This window comes from Bactrocera tryoni, chromosome 5 (genome assembly GCF_016617805.1).
Source record: "Bactrocera tryoni isolate S06 chromosome 5, CSIRO_BtryS06_freeze2, whole genome shotgun sequence".
NCBI classification, from domain to species: domain Eukaryota; kingdom Metazoa; phylum Arthropoda; class Insecta; order Diptera; family Tephritidae; genus Bactrocera; species Bactrocera tryoni.
In genome coordinates, this window is record NC_052503.1 from 20,178,251 (window position 1) to 20,206,068 (window position 27,818).

The 27,818-nt window shown below is 37.8% G+C and overlaps 2 protein-coding genes across 3 annotated transcripts in view; one reads left to right on the top strand and one right to left on the bottom strand.

Annotated features, from left to right (window-relative positions):
- Positions 1 to 27,818, top strand: part of LOC120777456 — a 149,521-nt gene that overhangs the window by 63,435 nt on the left and 58,268 nt on the right. The window lies entirely within an intron of this gene.
- Positions 3,322 to 8,126, bottom strand: LOC120777455 (separin). 2 transcript variants are annotated; one of them, XM_040108777.1, is made up of 11 exons: positions 8,018 to 8,126; positions 7,747 to 7,957; positions 7,524 to 7,684; positions 7,156 to 7,460; positions 6,779 to 7,085; positions 6,611 to 6,702; positions 6,375 to 6,537; positions 6,117 to 6,252; positions 4,222 to 4,389; positions 3,878 to 4,035; positions 3,322 to 3,816 (listed from the first exon to the last, which is right to left on the bottom strand). In XM_040108777.1, exons 1-11 carry the CDS (start codon positions 8,085 to 8,087, stop codon positions 3,638 to 3,640), a joined length of 1,950 nt encoding a protein of 649 aa, XP_039964711.1. In that variant the 5' UTR covers positions 8,088 to 8,126; the 3' UTR covers positions 3,322 to 3,637. The 2 variants fall into 2 exon arrangements, with proteins under 2 accessions (XP_039964711.1, XP_039964710.1); XM_040108776.1 differs by having other exon boundaries at positions 6,611 to 6,705.

Below are 27,818 nucleotides of genomic sequence, written 5' to 3' on the forward strand. Positions count from 1 at the left end.
AGACATCATGACCTTCACGAAATTCTTTGTACCCCTCAAATACTTATGCTCGTGATAAAGTAAACTTTTCAAAACATTTCTTCAACATTTTCGACGATACTAAGGCCGTGATTCCATCAGAAACACAAAACTTACCAGTCCGGGTCAAATTTGATCCAATGGTATTTATTCATATTTTACGGAAAAATAGTGCTTTTTCACCAAGCCACAACCACAGTGTTACAAATCATTGAAAACTATGGAAAAAATCAATAAATTGGGCTTTGAATTGCTTCCGCGTCTACCGTAATCTTGAAATCTGACGCCCTGCGACAATTTTTAGTTCTCAGATCTCTAAAGAATGTTCACTGGGAATAAATTGTCGTCGAATGCACAGCTGATCACCGGAACTGGGTTCTATCTGTCATAACACAGTCATGACATTTTTGTGGAACCTCTTCTTAAATATCCTGTGTCGTTTTCTATTAAAGTTTGTCCGTATCTCAGGTACTTTGTAGCAATAAATAAGTAGATGTTTGCTGGGACAGCTCCCTACAGAATGTATTTTGACTAAACTAGGTAGATAGTAAAACGAAATTTAACCTAATCTAACATTTTAATTTAAAGTTTTTGAACTTGGCAATTCCATTGGAACTCTTTTCTCTTGAAATACGTTTCAATATCTCCTTTTCTAGAGGCCAGCAGTTGAGTTTTGGTTCCCTGTCTTTTGATTGAAGTCAATTGCGATATCTTCACTTGCAAACCAATTTTTTCACACCTCCAACTTAATCACTAATTAATTGCAGTACTTTAAAAAGTTAAACGCCACAACAAAGCCATAAAAGCTCTCCGGTGTTGATGCTTTTTGCAAAATCTTGTAAATCGGCGGCATAAACATTGGCTTAAATGTCGTTTACAGGCCATTTGCTGCTAGTTGACAAACAATCTAGATGAAAACAAAAACAACTTGGAAGAAAACAAAAACAATGAAAGCAAAAACCGCTAGCAAAAAACACCGCTAACTCAAGCTGCAAGCGCAGCATAAAAGTGCCAGCGTGTTGCCGACCACAAACCGGAAGTGATTTATAAAGGCGTCCAAAGACTATTGACAAACTCTGTCGAGCGCATTAAAAGGCAAAAGGACCAAACTAAGCAAGTGAGAGAGAAGATTTTGCACTTCACCCCTTTTAAAGGTCGCTATAATCGTGGTCATTTGTACTGCTGAAGTCTATTTGTGTGAAAATTTTGGGAAATAACAGTGTTGGTTTGTAAATTGTGAGTTTACCAAGAATGGATGGGGAAAGTAAGAAAAAACGTTAACGAAGGCTGCACCGAAACATCAAAGGGTATAAACAGATTTTTAAATTGATTCTGATCGTTCAGTTTATATAACAGCTATGTATATGCTATAATGGTCCATTATCGACAGTTCCGATAAATTAGTAACTTCATGAAGATGTTTCAAAAACTGATGAACTAGTTCGCCTCTATACAGGCAGATGGGCATGGCTAAATCGACTCAGCTCTTCAGCTGTTTTTGTAACGGTTATCTAATCCCCGCTTGGGTGGTAAGGTTCAGGCTGGTTGTTCTCGAAGTAATCTAACGGTAGTTCTAGAAACGTGCTGTCTCGACGGGATCGGATTATAGAATGAATAGTGTTACATGAGTGCTGGGTATTCAATGAAGTCTTTAGAGCCATGCGAAGACTTGTTGCTTGCTGGACATATATTCGATATGTCGGGGTGGATTCTGGATAAGTAGGAATTTAACTTGTGACAGTATCCATAACGAAATTGCGCAGGGATCACTCTAGGGGCTTGCGGCACTCAAGTTTTTCGTCTGCAATGGGTGGTTATTTGACACTAAGTACGACAATCACTGAGAGGAAGTCGGTGAAGGTGTTAATAGCTTCACTGCTTCACTGTGAATGGCGGTCAGTGCGTGGCCGAAGTGAGTTGCGTCGGAAGTGTGGTCAGCGTACTGAGCGATGTCGTCGACGTGGTCAAAGAAAGACCTCCTGATGTTCCTAAGGGAAGACTCCGATTCAGCGGACGAATACAGAGGTAGTTTCTGTCAAAATATCCCAGCAGAAAATGCTTGGAAAGAAGTTCGTTATATTCCTTATTGGAAGCATGCGGGCCTTTTTGTGGAAATGTTCGACCGGAGACATCAAGAGGAATCTTGTTACAGTCAGGAGTGCAGTGTTCTGACATGTCTGTAGTTACTTCGTTTCCGTTTCACAGCATCCAAGCGACCAAATCGGTATGGCGTACTTTAATACATACCGGCTGATGGCCTTGTATGTTGCCAACAACGTTTCTTTGGCTTTTCCCCCTGAGCCGCCCGCTAGCAACTTGAGGATTTTGTTGTGGCTCTGTACTTTAGCAGTTATCGTTCTCGTGAGGCGAGTGAAGGAGCTCAGGCTTTCCAAGAACTAAAATCTTATGATTAATAACAGTCGATTCAATTTCAACGTCGAGTCGGGTCAATTTTAACCGTATTGACGGCTATGTTATGTTAAGATCCAGTCTATACTTCGTCGGGCAGTTTATGAATATGGTCGAAGTGAGTTTAGTAAAAGAGAGTGTTGAGCTCCTTGCAGAAAAGAAGGCGGAAAGGTCGGAGAAATAGCCGGCTATTGAGCACATGTCATCGATTTCATTGGCCGTCGTCAATATCGCGTCAAAAGATTTTGACATATCCAACGCTACGAGGAACGTGATCTCACAGGTCGGCTTTTGATTTAGGCCATAAACTATCTAGTCATTTATGATGCTAACTGCTGTGCTGGCGCTGTGCACTTTGCGGAAGCCATGGTGGTGGTCTGCTAGAATCAGGTGGTGAGTAAACGTCGGAAGTAGCAAGGCCTCAAGTGGCTTCACTACTGGCGAAAGGAGAGTTATCAAGCATTAAAAATATCCTTTTTTTGACTAGTTTCCCCAAGTTTCTGCAGTGAGACCACTTGTCCGGCTTTCCATAAATGAGGTATTCGAAGGGACCTTGGTTCGGAAGCTTACTCCCGCCGAGCCCAGGTGCTTTAGCATCAGCATATTTATTCCATTTGGGCCAATGGATTTAGAAGATTTCGCCTTGTTGATAATACTTCGAAACTTCTAATCGGTGAAAGAGAGTGGCGTGCAGTCTCTTGTTGTTTTGCACAGCCTTCGGGTAACAATTCGTTTGTCTGTCGAAGGGTACTCGTCAACTGTTCAGGGAATGAAAATAATTTTTCAAGCTATAAACAAATAGTTTTTTCCTGTGAAAACCTATGAGTCTGGAAGAAAAAAGATTTTTTACTGAGAAAAAAGTTATTTTTCTCGAAAAACAAAGAGAAAAACAAATTTTTTCCTGAAAAACACAAAATTTTTCAGACATCGCATATATTCTAAGCTTACACAAATTCTTTTGTTATATTTAAACACCTAAAGCTATTCCTAATTAACATGTAGAGGCTTAAGTAACTAACGCGTGCGCTTCCAAATAATTTAACACACATGCAACTTTAACTAAAATCCCCTAATTAGTGCCAAAAAGCTAACAATTTTACATACAACTTACTAAAACTGTGAAATACAAACGTATACATACATAACATGCGGCTTAAATATGACAAGGAGTGCGCAAAGCAAACGCAATTTACATATATACATAAACCAGCTAGTCAGGTAACGGTTGAACATCGCAATTCCAGACTGGCAAGCCACGACACACGTACGGCACGGTGTTGTAGTGGCGGGTTTCGTAGCGGCGCTGATGTATGCGCGCCAAAATAGCGCACAGGCTGCCTTGCTGATAGATTGGCGTGTCAGCGACGGTGGGCAGATCACATTTATATGCTGAAAATATTTCATTTTCATAGAAACTTTGGCAGAGTCTTCAATTTTCGAGTATGCTTACGCTTGATTACACCTTCCTTGAGCCAGCTGCAGCGATCGATGCATTGCCAAGCGTAGACGCTGCTCGATTTGGGCGTTATCCAGCGGCTGAGAATTTCCGTGGCAACGCCATCCATATTGGCGTCCAAGCCAGGCATCAGCGTGCCCACCAAAGTGGGGCTGCAAAGCAGGAAATATAAGTATATGTATATATGTCTAAACATACAGAAACAGACCAAAAAACAACAACAACAGCAAAAACAACTTAGTCATTGCCGTTTTTGTTGTTGTGTACAAAAGTTTTTTAATTAAACTCGCACGGCCTCAACTATTTCTCTGGCCGTTGGCATACCACGTTATACTCACCACTTGGCAGCGTGGTAATACAAATGCGAACCCACCAATTCGCTGTAGAGGCCATTTGAATGCAAACGTGACGAGTCACAACCGAAAAGGAACACCACACAATCCATTTGTTGACGGGCGATATATTTGCCATTGATGTATTGCAAGCCGGAGCCGTGGCCAGCGTACCTACACACAACCATATAAAGGGAAAAGAAAGTGCCAGCATGTAATTAGTCTAATTGAATTTTGATGCAAAAACAAACACAAAAAACAATCGCATGGAATTTTTTAATTTAAATGTTAGTGGCTGGCGTAAAAATTTGGCGTTTTTTGTTGTAGTGCAGTGCCACAAATTGCAAAAATTAATCAATAGTAGTAAAACAACAAGAAAAAGGGGTTACTTCGGCTGCCTCGAAGCATAAAAAGGTATAAAAATTTATTTATTTTGATTTTGATCGACCAGTTTGTATGACAGCTACATGCTATAGTGGTCCGATCTGAACAATACCTTCGGAGACGGTAGCGTTACATGGAATAATAACTCATGCCAAATTTCGTGCAGATATCTCAACAAATAAAAAAATATTTCCACATAAGGACTTCATTTTGAACGATCAATTTGTATGGCAGCTATATCTTTTAGTGGTCCGATTTGAATCATTTCTTCAGAAATTGTAGCATTGGCAGGGAGAATAGTTCATGCCAAATTTGGTGAAGTTATCTTATCAAATAAGAATGTTTCCCATACAAGGACATGATTTTAACCGATTAGTTCGTATGGCAGCTATATCTTTTAGTGGTCCAATTTGAACCATTTCTTCAGAGATTGTAGCATTATCTTAGACAATAATTTGTGCCAAATTTCGTTAAGTTATCTTATCAAATAAGAAAGTTTCCCATACAAGGACTTGATTTTAACCGATTAGTTCGTATGGCAGCTATATCTTTCAGTGGTCCGATTAATTTCTTCAGAGATTGTAGCATTATTTTGAATAATAATTCATGCTAAATTTCGTGAAGATATCTTAACAAATAAAAAATGTTTCCATATATGAACCTGATTTTGAGGGATCATTTTGTATGACAGCTATAAGCTATAGTGCTCCGATCTGATTATTTTGTTCAGAAAATGTAGCGCTGCTTTGGATAATAATCCGTGTTAAATTTCGTGAAGATATCTCAACAAATAAAAAAGGTTTCCAAGTAAGGACCTAATTTTGAGCGATCAATTTGTATGGCAGCCATATCCTATAGGGGTCCGTTGCATAAAAAATTATGCGGAAATTGTAGCCTTTCGCTTAATAATAATTTACACTAAATTTCGTGGGGATCTTTTGTCAAACAAACAAGTTTTTCATTCGAAAACTTCATTTTGATCAATAAGTTTGTATGACAGCTATATGCTATAGTAGTCCGATATCTTCAGTTCCAATAAATGAGCAGTCTTTTGAGGAGAAAAGGCTTGTGCAAAATTTTAGAACGATATCTCAAAAATTGTGGGACTAGTTCGCGTGTCAGAGTTCTAATAAGCCAAAGTGATACAAAAATAGGGTTATGTGCGGTTTTGTTTTATGAAAACTAAAATACTTTACAAAATTAGTGTCAAAAATTTAAACATCTACATCGACTACGTTTCTATATAAAATGCCGTTACAAACAACCGTTAGATGAACAAAGCTACTACGATCGGTCTCACATATTCCTAGTGTATAGCAGTGTTGTCAAATTAAAAGCTTGCGATATACTCTACAATGAACATTACAACAACAACAACAGTTAACGTTAATTAGCTTAAAGGACTAAAGTTCAAGAGACTACCAAGCTATAACCAAAAAAGTCGATTAACCTCTTTGTGTACATTAAACTGTAAAGTAAACGTGCAACATAATTAGCAACAACAACAAAACGCTTACACATAACAGCTGCGCTTAAAGAAGTCCTTAAGCAGTTCATCCTGTGTTGGCTTCTGTCCGACCTTCCGCTGCCAATGCGGTAGCCAGTACTCGAAAAAGGAGCGCATACGCGTCTCGGTTTTTGGCAAATTGTTATCTACAAAAGACATTAAGCCAGTCAATTGTTGTGCCCCGTGGAGTTGAAGATGGCATAAAGAGGAAGAATAAGTAATTAAAATTAATACCGCAATTAATTCGTAGTGGAGAGCAAAAACATACCGGGATTCAGCAGGCAAGCACCGTCGACAATGTTGACGGGTAAATAACCGCGATGCATGCGCTCGCCATAGAGACAATGTAGACGCCAGAGACATTGTAGAGAGTTGACTCGGCAAAATTCTTGTTGAGTATTTATTTCCTCCCAAAAGAAATGATCAAGACGCTGTAAGCGACAGCAAATAGATTGCGTAAAAAGGCTTAATTTACAAGTAAGTTTTTTGCGCGCGCATACACACCTCATCCACAATTAATATGACCGGATAGTGATGAGTGGAGGGACCTGTTGTTGCACCATTGCCGTCGCCTTCAACATTACCTTCAGCGCCTGCTGCTGTTTGGGAAATCAAATCAAAAAATAAGGAAAAGGTTAAAAATTAACTAAAACGCTTAGTAGAATTGCTTACGGGCATTTTGCAACTTCAGTAATAATTTAGCAGCGTTGCTCTTTTCGCGTTCGCTGCTGGTGAGCAAAGCGCAAATTGCATGAATTTCCAGTTCAGACAGCGCATCGACATTCATGGCGGTCAAGGAGAGCAGCACGCGTTCTTGCGCCGCCCAACGGTACTCGTTGCAAAAGTCATCGACACTGGCGAATGCTTTCTTTTGCTGAGCCATTAGCGCGTTGGCTTCCGGCGATGGTCTTATGTACGGTTGGCCGGTGAAGAGGAAACTCCAAGGGAAAAAGAAATTCTTCAACTCTTTCAGCACTTGCTACAAACAAAAAAATAATTTATGTATAGTGTCAAATACCCAAATACGGATGTGTTTTGTGTTTGATTACTGCAATATACTGATCCAATTCTGACAGCATATCCCAGTACAATTTTTTTGATTCTTTGGTGTTGTATTCTTTGGGATCAACATTAATGCATTGCCTGAATTGTTTTGCAATATTGGCGTATTTACGAAAAAGCTCCTTTTGCTCTGGTCCACTAAAGCGCAGGCAAATCGGTGTGGGATATTCAGCGCTACGTATATGCCTCAAAACAGTTAAATATATGCTGGCGTCCAATTCATGAATTTGTGGATACACTGAATATGTGGTCTCCGTCCGCGGCCCTTTACACAATTGCAATATTGTCCACTCTATATGTTGACAATATGAAAATTTTAAAAGCAATTAAAATATTCTGAGTACTAATCAACAACCTTTTGGCAATTCTTGACAAATTCCTTCTATTTTCTGCACGCCCTTCAAGGGCTCTATTATGTTTTGTAAAAAATTGCACGTTGTGTTCTGCGATTTCTCATTGTGGTTGGTTTGCTTTCCGTTACTTATTTTTCTCACCACATACTGCATGAAAGGATTACTACAAAATTTAATAAAGTTAGTTTTTTATTATAATTGACTATTTAATATAATTGTTTTCACCTTTTCAAATCTTCTTTTTCCCACTCATTCATTTCACTACATAGCTTCTCTACCAATGTGGGTTTGTTGTCGCCCTCCTCACATTTAAGATTCGCCTCAATTTGAAAGTAGCGTTCCTCTGAGGCTTGATATAATGCACGCACTTGATAAAATATCGAATTCAGCAAATTTCCATTATTAAATTCATTTTCTGCCTGATCTAGAAAAAACTCTGTGGGAGTAAAAAATATTTATCATTATTTCCCAGAAGTCTGCAATGTTAGGCTTTCACCTTTAGCATTTGGCCCTGTGTTTACGGCGACATTATCCTTCAATAAATATTGCACAATATCTTCTTCCATTTCCAATCGGTTATTTCTTTATTACTTAATAATACAAATAATATTACAATCAGTAAATATAAATGAAATGTTTTAAAATGGTTCGCGCCGATCAAATGTAAACAATTGTCAGAATTTAATTTTGACAGCGGCATATTAGAACAGGGTGCATGGAGATTTAGGAAATTAATATATAATGCAGGGTGGCTCTGCTGTTAATTAGAAATGAATCGTTGAATTCAAGTTTTTATCGAAATTAGGTGCGGCGTTGTTAACAAAAATTTTGGATCGGGTAAGAAAGTGAATAAAAAATCGTCGAAATAAATAAACAATTTAGTAGTGTCATACAGAATAGTTTGCATTATCTATTAAGCTCAGAATATACTTTGCAGATAAATATTCCTGTGCCTATCGCTCTACATTTTTAGCAGGATTCCAATTAGAAATTGGTGGAGCACAGACAACGTTTTGTAAGGATAGCTGGAAATATTTGTATATACCTTCATATAACACATTAGGGGTATTCGCTTACTCTTGCAAGATTGCAGATTGCAAAATACTATACCGAAATATACAAGAGCACCCATTGCAGAATGTAGTGATATATGAACGGCTGATTCAATCAATCAATTTATTGTGAATGACTATTATGCATGGCTATTGTGAATATGAGCACCTTTTGCATACATTTTTAACAAAAAAACTGCAAGAAATCTTTGTAATTTAAATAGAAATTATAAAATCTATTTAAAACTTACCTTCCTCAACCATTTAACGACGTAATATGTCTTTATGTAAAATGACAGCTAAAACAGGGTTGCAATTATATTTTTGCGTGACATTGCACGCAAATATACATGGGTTTTGGTCTGACATATTTTACAGCCATTGCAAATAATTTTCTGCGTGTGTTTGTTGTTATGCCGGTGCCCCAAGAGGAAATACATGCAATTCTTGCACCGTGCAATGGTTTTGCAAGAGCAAGAGAATACCCCTATTATACAACAACTCACAATTAAAATATAATACTTTATTGTTGAAAATGGTTTTAAATTGAAATAAATTACTATAGTAGAAATATGCAGAATTATTTAACATTCTTTCAATGGCTTCAAAACTGTATAACGAAAATTAAAAAATCTCTCCCAGAATAAACGCAACCCTGTGTAACGCTATTTCCGATCAGCTGGTCTAATTGGCGTTAGCGCCCTTTCGGAGTTGAAAGAAATTTTTAAAAATTGTGATAGTTGTTTAAATTTACCAGAAATTCTGTTATTTAAAAACGTTTTATAACATTTAGAGTAAGTGTAACTAAAAACTGTGTGAATAAGCACAATATTTGGTATGCTTTGCATATATGAAAGAATACAAAGAAAGTCTTAAGTAGCTAGGAAGCTGAAACTTTTATGTTTTAGCTAAAAAGCGTTGCAATAAGCTACGAATTCGGTATGTAATAACGTTTAATTTGCGGTAGCTTTTAAGCAATCTAAGTGTGATCTAATTTCAAATACTTGCAGTTTAATGTACCAAGAGTTAATTTGGGGCACTGCTGTTTTGCGACGGAAATAGTTACCGGATACACACAGACATGCACGAGTAGTAAAATTTTCAAAAAACTAAACAGGTACATACACTTCTGGTTGAACTTGTTACACAAAAACATTTCTGAAAGTAAGCTACAACACTTAACTAACCCTTCCTTCTTATTATCCATTTTCAGGTAAAATATTTAACATTTTCAACATTCATAGAAATTTATAAGTAATGTTAATCGCATATTGTTCCGTACACGCTTTGTGCACATAATATTCGCACTTTATCACCTAATTGACATTATGGTCCCTTGCGATGATGACGAAGTGTTACTTTTGAGAATTCACTCTGTGTATAAACAATGAAGAGTGACGAGGTAAACTTGTAAATCAAATTAATGTGGTGATTTAATGCTAAACATGATTAAAGCTAATCAACTTAAGTGTAAAACAAAAACACCAACAGCGCTGACAAGAACCGCAACATGGCGCTTACCTGTGTAGCAACAAGATCACAAACATACACACTTACTTACACACCTTACTCTTGGTGAGTTTGCTAAATGTGCACCGCTCTGTCGCCCCGAAATGATTACCCTAAATATCGGGCACTTAACAGCTCCGGCTCGCAGTGCAAAGTACAAAACAGCCAGGTGGTCGCTGTCAGCCAACAACAAAACGTATTGTGGCAGCAATCAAGTCATTAATCAAACTAAACACAGGACAATGCTGCCCATTGCATAGTCCGTCCGTCGCTTGAAGTTGCGCTTTGTGTGTTCTGTGTAACTTTTTGTTGCTGCTAAGAGCTAATTTACGTTTGCCTGAGGTTGTTGTTGTCGGCAAGTTGTTTTCTAAACAGATATAAGCACTGCTAAGGTAAATCGGAAATTGAAGTTGTTTTTTGTTTCACATTGGTCTAATTATGGCTTTTGTGGGCGCAAATACTTTCGCACATTTAAAGCAAAACTTACTTAACTTTTAGTGTACTAAATTGTTCAAAGCAATAAATAATTTTTACGATTATTTTGCTAAGGGGAATATTTTAGTGTTACTTATGTTTGTTCTGTTTCTGTATATCTTCTCCGTATTGTTGAAGGAATTTTTTAAGACCGATGATTCATATTTAGGTTAGGATCTCATTCCAGTGTCTAATATTATTTTTGTTTTTGTGTTTGAAAATACAAATTTTTTTAGGTTAGGGTGGAACATAAAAGTTTTTAATTTGGTTCACAAATGGAAAATATAAAATAGGTGCGACTGACAAAAAGAGTTTTTACTTTCTATTAGAGCATATTATTCTCAATTATTATAATTTTTATTTCCAAGTATTTTAAATCATAAATTGAAGAATTATTTTTTGTTTTAAAAATCAGAATTAGAAATTCAATTTATTCAAGTTTTTTAGAAAAAAAATGTAATCCGAATTTTGGAAATAAAAATTTATAAATAACCGGCAATTTTATTTAAAAAAAATTTAAAATAAATCAAAGTATTTATAAAACAATTTAGTCCGTTTTTTATAAACAAAAAAACATTTAATATTTGGAAAAAAAAGTTTTTTATAAATAACTGGCAATTTTTTAAAAATAAATTAAAAATATCAAATTAAAGATTTTTGGAACTCTTTTTTTATTATAAAATACATGAAATGTTATAGAATCCCAAAAATTGGATATACTATACATTGTATGTAACTTAAAAGTTAAATTTTGAATCTCAAAAAAATTTAAAATTTTAATGAGCAAATTTTAATTCCATTTTTAAGATTATTTTTTTGAACCAACAATTTAAAAAGAAAAATACGTTTTTAATCACAGATTTTTTTGTTTTATAAAATAAAACAATTTTTGTTCCATTTTTAGGATTAATTTTTTTTTGTTTTTTTTTTTTTTATTTGGTTAAACATTGATTGATGATTTATATATTCCGATTTTTTATATATTTGTTTTTTGCTTAATTTTTTTTTAACTTTTTTTTATAAAAAAAATTCAATCCCAAAAGCGGACAAATTTTTTAAATAAAAAAAATTTATAAATATTTATCAAACTTTTTACCAAACTTTGTTTTTTTATAAAAAATTTAAAAAATACTATCTGTTTTTTGGGAATAAATTTTTTAATAAAAATTAAATTTGAAAGAATAATTACAAATAAAAAAAATAAAAATTCAAATAACAAACAAAAAAATAATTATAAAAAAATGGAGTCCCAAGCTTTTAATTAAAGAAAAAAATTTTCCTGAATATTTAATTAATTCTAATTAAGATTTTGGGATTACAAAATAAAAAAGCTTAATTTAACTTATTATTTGGAACTCTGCTGCCCTGTAAAACAATAGTCTGAAATGAACAACTGAAAAATTTTGTTTTTTTAATTGTCAATTAAAAGCCGATATTTTTTCTCTTAAGTGCTTATATATTTATGTGTACGTAACATCCATATACATACAAATATGTATGTACTATATATGTTTCTAAGTCAGCGCAATTCAATCCAACTGTGAACGCACTCCGCGCAATACTCACTCAACTGAGCAGAGAGAGTTCTACAGCAATTCTAAATTCGCAGTTCACTGAGCTGTAAGGCAAACACACCGATTTATAAAAGCAATTAAAAGTTTAATTAGTATCGGGTGTAACATTAGCAAAATTTACGCATGTTGGTGAGTAGTAGATAAAAAAAAAGTGAAATGCTCACCGCCAAAGTGAAAGCGCGAAGAGTCAGTAAATGTGTCAGAAAAGGTCAAGATAGGATTTCCGACACCATCACGTACAACTTTTTAAAGTATGTTTGTATATTAGAGTACGAGTATATGTATGTAACAGTTTTGTTATTGTGATCCTTGGCTAACTGCGCCTTTTCCTTTTGCTCTTGTCTATTGCAGGTAAGCGCGCAATAATGCTTGGACTTTATATATAGCGACTTCGGCAAGGCATTGAAAGTAAGTTATTATAATAAAACTAAAAAACATAGAATAAATTGCAAAAAATCTCAAGGCTTGCGATTGCCAACCGGCAGCTTCGTGTCTATGTGCCCCAACAATTGCCTAAGAGCCAACCGCATTTAGGTTAGGTACGCCCACTAAGTGAAAGCTGGGTGAGATTTACTCACTTTCGCTGTATTTTAATACCAATTTCTAGGAAATTTTTAAAATTCCCGCATAAATATCATTTATTGGTCCCAAGTAAGTAAAATGTTATGTAAAAATATTCGTTGATACCACGAGACAAAGGGGTTTGCGCCAAGTTAGGTGAAATGGAGACGGCTTAGCCGCAAGAATTCGAGGCATAGACACAAGTACTTATGTAGACTTGTATATATGCATTTACATGTATATATATATACACAGTATATATGTGCACATAATGTGTATGGGTGCCTCTATATAATAACAAGCAAAACTTTGCTTGCATAAAATTTTGCGGCGCGTCGCGTCGCCATCGGTAAATGCTTTAACGGTTTGCGTTTTTGACTTCGGCCACTTATTTGTGTAAACATGACGTGAAAAGGAAATTTCTTTTATTTTTCTTTGCTGTCTGAAGATAACAAGCCTTTGCGCAGTAAAGGATTTCGGAGAGATAATAGAGCCAAATGTTTTTTTCTTCAAGCAATTATTATGTAAATTGAAAATGCGCCGGCGATATTAGAATAATTTTGCCTCAACATACATACAAACATACACATATATTTATTCCTTGTATATAATGTTTATATAGAACAGTGCTTTTATCGGCTTTTTATTGTCTATTTTGTTGGTTGCTTTAAATTTCTGCTTGAGTGTACCTCCAACTCGACTTGTGGCCGCCAGCAGTTGTTTTAGTTGACAAAATTTGGGTTTTCTCTCGCTGGTTGTTGCTATTGAGTTTAATCAATTTAGCCATGTCCGTCTGCCTGTCTGTTCGTCTGTCTGGATACACATAAGCTATACCTTCAGTTCTCGAGATATCGATCTGAAAATTTTCACATGTCGTTTTCACCCCAAGAAGCTGCACATTTGTCGGAACCGCCGACATCAGACCACTATAGCGTATAGTTGTCATACAAACCGAGCGACACAAAGCATATTCTTGTATGGAAAACTTTCTTATTTTACGAGACATGTTCAGAAAAAGAGTGGTTCTCATCGGCATCTGTGGTGCACTAAGGACAACTCTCATAACGGCATTCAATGCCATTCTACACGTTGAACCTGTAGAAATCGTTGATAGGTACTTGGCGGTGAAGAATGCTATTAGACTTAGGGAAGACGGGTATATGAGGTGCCCCGGACATGTAACGAGTCCATGACTCTAATCACCTCTTCGAATGCCCTGCAAACCTCACTAATCTAACACTTCTCTGCATATAGAAGTATTCAGACCCCATCGAAGCAGCATGTTTCTGGGCCTACCGTTAGATGACTTCGATGACAACCAACCTGAATCTTACTACCCAAGTGGGCATTACATTACCGTTACAACAACAATAACAACTACAGGGGCCCGGGCGGAGACACAGTCAGCTCTTCCACTGATGAATTGAAGTTAAGTGAGATCATAGGTGGAGGAGTCTTCTGTCGCCTGTCGAAAATTCTCTCTAAACTCTAGTTTCAGTCTACCATAATATTGTAGCGTCTTTTAAGCGGAGAAGGCTGCCATCAAGGTGGCAGTAGATGTACAGCTACGAAGCGCAGTTTTCTTCAGAGACGGAAGCATTCACGCTGTTAGCCGAGCGGCTACATTAGCTTTCAGCTCGCTTACAGTAGGCTCAAAACTAGGAATGCATGACCTCATTAGCAATAGCTTCAAACTTCTTCCATATTAGGCTTGTATGGATGCCCGGGGAAACTGCAATGCCGATGAGTTTGCTAGGGAGGGCACCATTAACCAATTTCACCCGATTGGTAGGCAGTCGGTTTTCCGTTGTCTTCTTGCGTCACTAACCAGACCTTGACCTAAGCTAAGTCAATCTCGACGCAATTGTAGCGGGCACTGTGCAATAGGTACGGACGCGGGGCGGAAAAGCGAAGATTATTGCCCAAGGTAACGCCACTATCCCCGAAAGTAATTTTCAGATCGGACCTTTATAGTATATACATAGCTGCCATACGAACTAAGAAATTAAAATCAGGACAAAGATTTTTTTTCATCCTTCTAAGCTATAAAAATGCAACCGTGACGAGTATTATAGCTTCATTGCTGCCGAAGTTAACGTTTTTTCATGTATTGAGACTTCATTTGATTTGAATTTCAAGGTTGGCTTGCAAAGGGTATAAAATTAACTGAAATCCTTTCGTACATCAAAACCTTTCGAGCCAAAAAGCTTTTGAAAATATAAACACAATCATTGTAATTTCGAATAACTGTTATATATACACTACAAAAATAGCTAGTCAACATAAAACGTAGTCACCCTGCATTTAAGTTTCCTACTTGTGGGTGCGAGCTTAAAGCTTTTTTACACAAATGTAACTTTTCTCAACTATACGATTAATTTTGTTAGTTCAGCGAATTAAAAGCTAGCTGTGCGAAAGCGCTTACTAGGCGCATGAGCTTTCAAGCTCTTAAGCTTTCAAACTCCTGGCATTTACGTCATACCTGCTTAAAAAAAAATAGAAAAATATGCGTGGCTCTCGAAAGCTCGCCAGCCACTCCTCAGAGCTTTTCATTCATAAAATTCAGCCGCCCTTAAAGCTTTTCTTGCGACTGCAACATTTATGACGCACTTCTATGCGTATACACATCTAGTTGTATGAGTTTGAGTATGCAAAGGAAACGCATGTGACCAACACATGATTTCGCAGGAGACAACCCACCACTTAAAGCTTAAAGGAAGACAATTTGAAAGAAAAAATGTGAAAAATTCGGCATACAAAGTATCTAAAGAAATTTTAAGCGTAGAAAGCATTATTTGACTTTTGTTATTTTGATGTTAGTGTATTTATTTGTTTTTGTATGACTTGCAAACGCCACTAACTGTTGCATGCACATAGATACACACATTGCATACGTCATCTAGCACCACTTATACTTATGCATGTGAGTGTGTGTGTGTATAAATTGTGTCATTCATGTTCTGCGTGTTGGGGTGCTTCTTGCGCTGCTCTGTCTGCTCTTTCTGTGTTCATCATTTGTTTTCCTCTATCTTTTCGTTGTTTGCGTTAGCTTTCTCTATGTAACGCTCGTAGAAGCTCCGGCTTTGAACCACACCCTCTTGATGCCCTAAAAATAATCTGCAAGCAAAACAATTTGTCGTCGTAAGCACTGCATTCAATGCACGGCACTGTCGCCTCTGATCCGAGGCATCGTCAACAACTAGCCAGGGAGCTTTGTGTGAGAGCTTTTGGATTTCGCACTTGTTGTTTCTACCATTTTTCCTTAACGCGTTTTTTCTGTTTTGTTTGTGGGTATTTCATGGTTTGCTGCAGCCGAAGAGCACTCTGGGTTTAGGCATTATTTATGCAGGGAGTATTTTTTCTATACATTGGGTGCGCCAATGGCGAGTAATAGTTGTTGGGTGAGAAATAGAAAACTTTAGTAAGAAAACTATAGTTATTTTGAAAGAAATACATTGGGACTCATTAAACAATTCAGCGAACTTGTGAAATTTCATCCGATATGGCTGTGTTATTACTACTCACTTCTAAGTTTCCCATTCATTCTTCACTCAAAGTCTATAAAATTGTAGACTAAGATATAATATTTTAGATAATTTATTGAATTCTGAAATCAGTATTATCTTCTCCTATATGAGACACGTTTTAACATTTTTTCTGTTCTAAAATCCATTGGGTTTCTATTTCGAATGAAATATTAAGAAAAGATAAAACAAGGTGTGTTCCGAAGTAAACAAGACTTAAAAACAAAAAAACAGACCAAATGGTTTTTTCAGCAAAATCAATTTCATTTATTCCAAATAGTCTCCTTCTGCTTCAATACAACTTTTTGCACTGTCCAAAAGCATGTCTAACGAGTGTTTTAGCTCGTTGGCCGGTATGGCCGCCAGTATGCCGGTGCAAGCCTTTTGAATGGCCTCTACGTCTGCATAACGCTTTCCTTTCATGGGCAAATGCATTTTTCCGAAAAGGAAGAAGTCGCACGGTGCCATATCAGGTAAATATGGGGAGTAGTTAATGGTTTTTTACTTTGGAATGCACCTTGTAAAAACAAGCTATAGGTTAAATGATTATACACCCAATATAAGATGCCAAGAAACACCAAACGTTACTTCTATCCTCCCCAGCATAACTGTGGGTCTCTTTATTTTCTGAATTTTCGCAATCCTTTTTAACTATGATCTGGAAATACTACGATTTTCCTCATTCTGTGCTCGCTTCTGACAAATTCACTTTCTTCTTTTATTATCTACGCTGCCTAGGTAGTGATATATTTGTCTTTTTGTGCACTTCGGTGTTACAAAGAATGTCAGAGGTAATATTATAGGCTTCAAGAACGAATAAGATTTTCCACCAATAATTAATACATGCCTGTTTCATACCAAATTAATGAAATCTTAAACAGTACTTGACGTGGTAGTGAACGCCCTTTAGATGACAAAAGACTGGCGACTCCATTTAGAGTCTAATTTTCGATGACTCGTTCGAGTATTTCGACTGGTAACTGGCGAATAATAGACATGATGTTTTGTTCCAAAGCCTGAATCGAAGCGGGATTGTTCGCGTAAAACTTTAGATTTTGCTTATTCCCATATGGAAAAGTGTAACCAGCCCAAAATGTGAAATTATCTGCTCACCGAAGTGTCCTCACAATAATTGCATTGATTAATGCGATGTGTGGTAAGTGGCGCCTTCTTGTTGAAACCAAATGTCACCAAGATTATGAGTTTTAATTCCAGGCATCAAATAGTCGGTTATCCCAGCGCGATAATGGTCGCCATTTACGGTCATGTTTTCACCGGCATCATTTTTGATAAAATTTCTTCAGGTGGCTTATCGCTGAACAAAATTTAGCTCGAAAATTTCTGATCTTCTTGGAACTTTTCAAGAGCCCTTAAAGCGAAACGATGTAGCTCGGTAAGGTTGAGCAGCTTCGGAGAGGGACATATTTGGGTAAATTATATAATCGCAGAGCTATTCAAGTCCTCTCAAACCAACACATTTTATTCCACTTCTTTCTGTAATATAACGTCGATGAAAATACTCACTTTTGCCATATGTCACAACTGAAAAAATACAGATATAATTCTAATTAAGTATAAATAAATTATCAGAATGACGAAATGTGTCTAATTCCAGGAAGATCTGTTCTGTTCGAGGATCCTTGCATCCGTGCAGGCGATAATTTGAGCAAAAATGAAAATATCTCAATAAGACACGTGTGCCTTAGCACCATAAGAAGGTTACTAATGCAGATGGGTTGAATCGGACCATTGCCACACCCACTATAACTAGCGAAATTGCTGATAACTATGCTCTTTCTTCTTTTAACGGTTATGTTTAAAAGTACTAATAGGAAACTAAAATGTTGGACCATAAAGATGTCTTCTTTATATAGTACAAATATTGTTTTTAGAGTTTCTCCTTCCTTCTTTACTAGTAGTAGTATTTTCATATCTGCTCCTTCGATAATTCTGTGATCGGTTTGCTTCATGTTTCTAGAACTCATTTCAGGTAATTTTCGGTTTGCAGTTCGATCGGATGTCTGAAGATATGCACTCCCAAGTGTTTAAGCCTTGATATTCCAAACGCGGGACAGTCAAAATCGAAGTATTGAGTTGTGTTCACCTCGTCTTCTTTCATACAGCTACTGCAGATGGCGTCTGATAAAATTCCTAGTCTTACGGCAGGGATGCCAATAGCGCAAGGGCCTGTTAAAACCACCACAGCTAGGGAGAGACTAGCCTTACTGAGGGCACAAAGATCACTAGATCTCTTGAGATCGATCTTGGGTCAAAGGGTTTGACACCGATGGGAGCCCAGCGTTGGCTAAGCTCCCGTGAAGCCCATCTAGAGTGTCTTTCCTTGCTAGCTGAACAGTTTTACAATTGCCAGTGATTTCGCTGTGGCCTGGCACCCATAACAATCTTATTGATAATGAAGTTTGGCACTCCTTGACCAACCCTGACCGCACTGTTAATGAGTTCAAGGCTACTATCGCCGTCCGGAGTGGATGGTCACTTCTCTGAAGGAAGCTGCTCTCCGGTGCAGTAAATCTATTGCTACCTTCATGGCTGCAACCTCGGCTTGGAAAACACTGCAATAGTTAGGAAGTCTGAAGCTGTAGTTGATAGAGAGCCCCTGATAGTGAACTCTTCCACCAACCTTCCCGCAAAGCTTTGGCCGATACCAGCCATACACCTTCCCACGATGTTTATGGGCACCATGTGCAAGATGGCGTTAAGTGATGACAGCCACCCGTTGAACGCTCTCGTCTGTGGTCTTTTCTAGAGCGCTCCGTTACATAAAATCTCCTTAGAACATAATGGACTTGAATATGTTGTCATAGAGCCAGAGGACCCCTTTCGGTGAGAAACCCCACCTTTTACCAATGGCTCTTCTACAGCAGTATAAGGCAATCGAAAACGTTTTTGTTCTCTCTTCGATATTCGGATTCCTTGAAAGCTTCCTATCCAGGATGAGCCCTAGAGGCTATTCCTCGAAAAACTTATAAACTATAAAACTATAAAACTTTCCTTGAAAAAAAAAATTAACTGTACACTTTCGGTTTCATTAGGAACACCATATTTTCGGGTTACCCTCTAATGTTCTTCATCTTCTTAAAACCTACAATGAATCACGTTCCTTGACTTCTCTTTTATAATTTAAAGAGCGAAGATATTTTCTCTTTCCTTAATATTGGATCTTTAATATTCTTAAAAGACCTTATGGTGAACCCATGCTAACAAGACAGCTCTCCAGTATTCCAAGTCCTTTGCGTTTGTATGTCAATTATCATTAGTAAACCAGCTGATATTTCACACACATTCACACACACACACACAAACTCACAGTGACTCTTGCTGGTAGCGCCTTTGTTTACATTAACACAAATGTTTTCTAGCGCACGACGAGTCCAGCACCTTTACACCTATACGCGTAAGCATGTGATTACCTCTATGCTCTTGTGTGGCTGTGTGCATACATGTCCGGATGTCCGGATGCCAGCAACAAAATGCAGCGGCAAAAAGCGAGAACTTGCGAGACCCTCGAGTTCGCAGCGCTGTCGTGAACACGCCGTGCAACCGAGCCACAAACTGGTGAAAGGCAGAAAAAGTGGCTGCCAACCAGCGCCAAAAACGCCCACGCAAGCACAAAGAAATCCAATGCACGCCAGCCAGTCAGCCAGTGTTAGCAACACCAACAACAAAAACAACAACGAAAAAAGTAGTCCTGCTTGTGTGTTGCAAATGTTGTTTGTAGTGGTTGCGCTTATCTGCAGCGACAGCTGAGCAGTGCAGCAATGAAATATTACACATATATATGTATACACATATATGTATATATATGCATACTTTCGTGTGTGTGTTTGCACGGGCATGTAATCGCTTGCTCATTTCATCATCATCTGAACGCCCACTGCTGTTCCATTCTTTTGACTGAATTTTCGCATCATTTTCGGTGCAACCAATAACCCACCCGTCCCCGCTGCATGGCGTGTGGGTGTGGCAAGCTTGTGCATTCGGCTGCCTCTGTGTACTTAGAAAAGCATTAGCATGCGTGAGCGTTCGCTTGGCGTGGGCGTTGCGACAGCAGCGTTTTGCCTTTAACATAATCTTTGATTACAAGTGAAAGCGCGAAGTATCAAGTGTCGATGAGCAGAGCGCTGATTTGCGGTAAATAACGGTTAATGTTGGAGGTTGATAATATAAAAAAATAGAGAGAAAACATTGACTTCGGCTCACCGAAGCTATAGCATCCAACAGAGATGCATTTTCTTATAATATAGGACTATAAAGGTTATAAAGTGGTATTTTTATGGATTTTGAGCGATAAGCTTGTATGGCAGCTATATGCTAAAGTTGACCGATCTGAACACTTTCTTCGAAGATTGTAGCGCTGCTTTGGATAGTAATCTATATCGAATTTGGTGCAGATATCTTGTCAAATAAAATATCTTTCCATGTAAGAATTTGATTTTGATCGACGACTTTGTAGGACAGCTACATGCTATAGTGATCCGATCTGAACAATATATTCAGAGATTATGACGATGCCTAAGATAATAATCTGTTCCAAATTTCGTGATGATATCTGGTCAAATAAGTAAGTTTTCCATACAAGGACTTGATTTTGACCGATTAGTTTGTATGAAAGCTATATCTTTTAGAGGTCCGCTTTAAACAATTTGTTAGGAGATTGTAGCGTTGCCTTGGGTAATAATTCATGGAAAATTTCGTGAAGATTTATTGTCAAATAAAAAAGTTTTCTATACAAGAACTTGATTTGGATCGGTCAGTTTGTATGGCAGCTATGTGATATAGTTGTCGGATTTCAAAAATTTGTTCGGATATTATAGCACTGTCTTATTACCTAGGACAGTGCCAAATTTTGTGAAGATTTCTTGCCAAATAAAAAAGTTTTCTATACAAGAACTTGATTTGGATCGGTCAGTTTGTATGGCAGCTATGTGATATAGTTGTCGGATTTCAACAATTTGTTTGGATATTATAGCACTGTCCTAGGTAATAATACATGCCAAATTTTGTGAAGATTCCTTGTCAAATAAAAAAGTTTTCTATACAAGAACTTGATTTTGATCGGTCAATTTGCATGGCAGCTACACCCTAAAAGGGTCCAATATCGACGGTTCCGGTAAATGACACACATCTTGGGAAGAAAAGGACATGTACACAATTTCATGTCGATAACTAAAAAACCGATAGTCTGTTTCGCCTATATAAAAACAAACGAACATGGCTAAATCGACTTAGTTCATCGCGCTAATTTTTTATATACCATATAAATATGGAGTCTCCGACGTTTGTTTTGGCTGTTACAAACTGTGGCACACTTAATATATACTGTTTAAGGAATAACCAGAAGAAAGAAAACAACTTTAATATTTAGCTTGCACGTTGTGGCCTGAAGCAGCTGACACCTCTAATATAATCCAACTTAAAAGAGCTGCTAAATACATATTCTTTCAAGAGATTTTTAATCTAAGCCCAGCATCCCATGTAATCGCACATTTTTTTGGCAGCTTACAGTCACTTTGCTACTTTGACTCTTTGACTTGTTGTTTTTGCTGCGCGATGACGTTTTCAAATGGTAAATGTCATTAGTGTAATCAGCCTTCGTGTGAGTTACAGTCGCCAGCCACCCCCTACCACCCGCGTTACTATTCACGGCATGCGCTGCGTATGCGTTCGCCACTCGACTGCCGACAGCCGACGTACTGACGTAATGACTCGCCTTGCTATTACGTCAAAATCAGCGATGCACTAAAAAGCCAGCTTTTTCCCGAGTTTTCACTACCATTTCCACTTCCTTACAACGGATTAAGCGATGCATAACGTGAAGGCGCTTAACCGCCGCTGCGCGTGTGCTTGCCACTCAACTGTCGCGATAAAGTGTGCGTTAAATGCGTGCATGGGATTAGGGCGTCTAATTACAAAAATTGGAAAATTGCATTTATTTGTGGTTAGAAATTAAATTGAATTTGTTTGGTTTTTAAAAAATATTTTTTTTTTTTGTATTAAAGGAATGCATCAGTGATGCATTATTAAAATTTTTATTTTCGCTATAAATTTTGACAAATGTGTGCAGTGCGTCACTACCATTCGGTGGTATGTTCTTCTGTTTTTTTTTGCTCAGATTATATATATATTTATGTTTGTTGTTGCTACTCGCAAAAAAATTTTCTGAAATTTAAGATCTTATCAGAGAGCGGTCGCCCTTTATCTTGCAATGCCAGACCACCAAATGCACTTTTGTCATGAAAATGTAAACCCGTTATATATTCACATATGTATATTTATAAGTAGGTATCAAACATAACATCCAAAAGCAAACGTCTTCGACTTTATTCTTCTTCTTTATTGCGGTAGACACCGTTAGAGCCGTTTTCATAGGCTGAGCTTTTACCCAGTGCAAAACCTTGGGGAGGGATGTTTCACCTTCTTACTATAGCTCGCCTTCAAACGGATGTTGTTGGCTACCCAGAGGATACTCGGTCTAAGACCACGAGTCGTGAGCTGCTTGAGCCGTATGTAAACGTATCGTTTCTGGGCACTCCCAAGTGAATGGAACTCAGAGAACTTTCCTCACTTACCTGAACTTCCACATATAGATCTATCCTCCAACGTCGAGACTTAAACCCTATTAAGTACAAAGTTCAGAATCGATTTAGACACATCCGATTGTTCCTCAAGTTTCATCCTTTTTTCGTTCACTTCCTTTTTTGCCAGAGACGCCGATGTCGGACCACTACAGGAATGGTTTCCATACAAACTATTCTATCAAAATCAAGTTCTTGTATGAAAAACGGACTACTAAGGTATTCAAGTCATACAAACTAACTGAAAAAAGTAAACGTAAAGATCTTCATAAATTATAATAGAAGGTTAAATATTGCTTGACATAAATAAAAGATGGGCTATAAAGAACTAGCAAAACATTTTCAGGTATTAATCACTTGATGTCAAGTTCGAACTATAAGCTGAATGCATAAGAACCTTCCAACCAAGCTTCTGGAGTTTCTGGCAAATCATTATTGATGTGTGTAGTCTGGCGCTATTCGGAAAGAACACAATTATTCTTCTATTGGGATGGGCTGGCCGCTTCTGGGCGTTAGCTTCTTTCAGACTTTCCAATTGTTGATAGTACAGATTCGAATTAAGAGTTAGAAGAGCGGCTCATAATAGCAGATTTCAGTGCCTGCTCGTCAGTCATGCCCTGGGCACCGTTTTGACCACGACTGCTTTCGCTTGATTTTGTCATAAGTGACCCACATTTCATCAACAGAAACTTTTATTAGAACTAGGTCAATTTCGTTGCAGTTTATAATCGATTGTTATATGGATTTTTTGCGTTAACTGCCCACGGTGCATAAAAGCACATAGATCAAAACAACACGTTGATCAGATCCAATTGGTCAGGTAGAAGGGACACCTTTTCCATCTTGTTCGGGTTCGAGGCAAACCTAAAACCTTTTCCTTGCTGTGGATCTGGCACCTGGCCACAGTGCGACTCCACACTAAAGTGAATTTTCAATTCTACCTGCCTTTAGGATTAATCCAAAACCGGCTATGAATTTCTCCAAAGGGCTAAACCCAAGGAGCACACTGGAGCGAACTCCAAGAGCTGACTGTTCGCCGTGGTACCAAATTTCAGTCTTCGGTCAGACCTTGTAGCGCTTGCTACTACCAGTTGAACACTCATCAAACTCAAGGACTGGTGACATTTGCCGTTTGAACTTCAAATGTCTTTTCATTAGAAGGAGTCTCATTCAAAGTCAATAATAGCAATTAAAGCTGAGTGTTGTAGCACTATTTCTGACAAGACTATGCTGAAATTGGAGACAAGTTTAGTAAGAGAATTAGGGCATACTGGATTTTAGTCGTCTCTTACGACACGCATACCTTACCGTAGGTAAATTCTACTCCTTGCCTTTGGGCGCAATTTGGTATACAGTACGTATGTTGCTTACGCGGTTATTGCCGTGTTTACAAAGCGCGCCAGTCGTTCTTCCAAGATTCCAAGTGCAGCCTGGTTCTTCTCCACCTCATCTTTCCAACGGCGTGGAGGTCTTCCTATTTATCTGTTTTCACCGGCTGGTACTGAGTCGAAAACCTTCAAAGCTGAAAAGTTCACTTCCATCCGGTCAACATGGCCTAGCCGGCGCAGCCGCTGTCTTTTGATTCGCTAAACTATGTCGATGTCGTCGTATATCTCATACAACTCATCGTTCCATCGACTTCGGTATTCGCAGTTACCAATGCGCAAAGGATCATTAGTCTTCCGAAAAACCTTTTTTCGAACACTCCCAAGGCCAACTCATTAGATAATGTCATTGGCCATGCCTCCGCACTATATAACAGAACGAGAATGATGAGTGGCTCAGTCCAAAACAGCACCTGTTGGCAAGAGTTATTCTGCGTTGAATTTCAAGACTAATATTGTTGATGATCAACGCCAACGCTGGTTGCAAGATAGACGAAATTATCTACATCTTCAAAGTTATGACTGTCAAGAGTGAAGTGGGAGCCAAGTCGCGAGTGCGACGACTGTTTGTTTGATGACAGGAGATATTGTTGGCGCGATTGTTGAGGCCAATGATATCAATATCGTTGGAGTTGCAAGAGTAGATTGAAGAAGTCACACGATAGGTATTCGCCTTGTCTGGAAAATTGTTTGGTATCGAAGAGCTGAGAGAGATTCTTCCCGATCCTGTGGTGCTTTTGGTATTGCTCAACGTCAGTTTACACAGCTGTATTAGTTTCAGACATCGCGGCACCAAGGCAGCTCTTTTTCGTGGTGTCATAAGCAGCTGTGAAATTGACGAAGAGATGATGTGTGTCGATTCTCTTTTCACGGGTCTTTTCCAAGACTTAGCGCACGGTGAGTATTTGGTCGGTTGTTGAGTTTTCAGACCTTAAGTCACACTGATAAGGTGCAATCAGTTTCGATAGAACCTTATATGGGGTGTTGAGGAGGCATATCCCACGGTAGTTGGTGCAGATTATGGGGTCTCCCTATTTGGGGATTGGGCAGAGCACACTTAAATTCGTGGGCTATGCTTTCGCCCGACCATATTTTAGAAAGAAGCTGATGCATGCTCCTTATCAGTTCTTCGCCGCAGTATTTGAATTGCTCTGTTGGCAATCCATCGACCTCCCGGTTTGTTGTTCTTCAGGCGAGTAATTGCTATTCGAATTTCTTCAGCCTTAGCTACATCGTCATCGATTGGGGAATCGTCGTTCGCCTTCTTCTAGCGTTATGCTTTCACTGCCTTTCAGCAAGCTGGAGAAGTGTTCCCCACATAATTTTAGTATGCTCAGGGCATTGGTTACTAGATCACCTTTGGGGGTTCTACAAGAGTATGCTCCGGTCTTAAAAACTTATGCTAGCCGCCGCATATTTTCGTTGAATTTTCGAGCATTAACCATGTCGATCCGCTTGTCAAAATATTCGTACTCAAGCATTTCGGCCTCTCTCTTTTTTTGGCTGCAAAAGCGTCTCGCTTCCCTCTTAAATTCTCGGTATCTATCCCAATATACATAAGGAGCCTGAAAGGCCATCCAACAGTTCCCTTATACTGACTTGCTGACGAGTGCTCTCTGAGAGCAGAAGTACAAGTCGAGTAGATCGCGATTAATTTCCATTTTTGGCCGAGATGAATACTTTAAGTTGCAGTAAATAATACAAATAGACTTCCAATCTCAAAATGTTCTGAGTATGTAATATGTATATATGAAATATAACAAAAGGAAGGGAAGGAGTCCATAGTCAAATATTTTTTGTGGGATGGACACTTATTGTAGTCCAACCATACCATTAAATTTTCTTTAAACTTCAATTTTTACCTTGCTTTTCACTGGACAAGTGCCCAAGACCACATTGAGTAATTAAGCAAAAATGCTCACTTCGTTTGCAGACCACACAAACTCAACCCATTTCGATCTTAGCAAATGTGTTTGTAAAAGATGATGAGGATATTTAACAAAAACAAATACAAAATATTGTTGAAGTACAAAAAGGGCCGAACATAATTGAAAAGCTGCAAATGAAGCTGCCAGATCAGCATTTTCTGCTGCAAACCGATTAAAATTAAACTTACAAATAAATATTTGTGTACTTACGGGCACAAACGCATATACATATGTATATCTGTGTATATAAATATATCAACCACAGGTAGTTATTGTTGCTTTCATGCTATTTAATTTTGTTAAATGGCAACCCCTTTTATCCCGTACTCTTCATTTGGTGGCTGCGAATGCAGGTGCATTTGAGAATATACATGCATATACATATGTATATGTAAGTGAATGTATGCGTGTATGTATTTTTGTATGCGTATGTATTCGTATGTATGTATATACATGTATAAATATGTCTATGTATGTGTACGTGTGTTCGTAAATCGAATGAGCTGGAAGTTGTTCGGGAACAGCAGCATCCCTAAAAGCACACACTGACATATACATAAGTATAAACGGATAAAAAATCTAGCTTAAATATGCACGCACACTTGCACGTATGTATGTATGTAAATGTATATGTACCGTTATGTGTGCCAGCATCAACGCTGTTGTTGTTCATATTATAACTGTTGTTATTGTTATGTATGTAACTAATGTGAGGCAGGTGTGGTCGCATCAAAGTTCATTTCGCCACACACACACACGCCGGCACACATACATGACATATACATAGGTGTTGGTGTGTTTGTATATGTACCGTGCCATGCCATGCAGGCAGCATTGTAAAGGCTTTGAGTGCAAGAATGCATGCAGAGCATGTCCTTGTAACGATAAAATGGGGTAAATAGCAAAATGCCTGCCAGTGAAGGAATAGTGAAAGAAAAACACGACCACACCGCACCGAAGCGAGTGCGAGAGAGGAAACGCACGCAAAAGGAAGGATTGATGGCGGAAAATGATAGAAAAGCTAAAATTAAAGTAAAACATTGCTGTTGTTGTTGTTGCTGCTGATGGAGAACATTTTAGAAAAACAAAAATTAAAGTAAAATATTTTGTTGTTGTTGGGGAAAATATAAGAAGAACTAAAATTATATTGAAACATTACTTTTGTTGTTGTTGTTGTTGTTGTTGGAGAAAATGTTAGAAAAGCTGAAATTGAAGAAAAACATTACGGTTGTTGTTGTTGTTGTTGGAGAAAATGTTAGAAAAGCTAAAATGAAAGTTAAAAAATTGAGGTGTTTTTGTTGTTGGGAAAAATGTTAAAAAAGCGAAAATTGAAGAAAATATTAGAGTTGTTGTTGTTGTTGGGGAAAATGTTAAAAAAGCGAAAATTAAAGAAAATATTAAAGTTGTTGTTGCTGTTGAGAAAAATGTTAGAAAAACGAAAATTAAGGAAAATATTAGAGTTGTTGTTGTTGTTGGGGAAAATGTTAAAAAAGCGAAAATTGAAGTAAAATATTGCTTTTGTTGTTGTTGTTGTTGTCGAGCATTGCGCATTTAAATTCGTGCAAGCAGCTTACGGTGTTATCAAAAATCGCATGAAAGTTAATTTTAATATCCCTTATATGCCTTGTTAGTGCTGCAATAAAACACCGTTACTTGCTGCAAACTTAAAGCTACTTAACAGCATTTAAATTTCT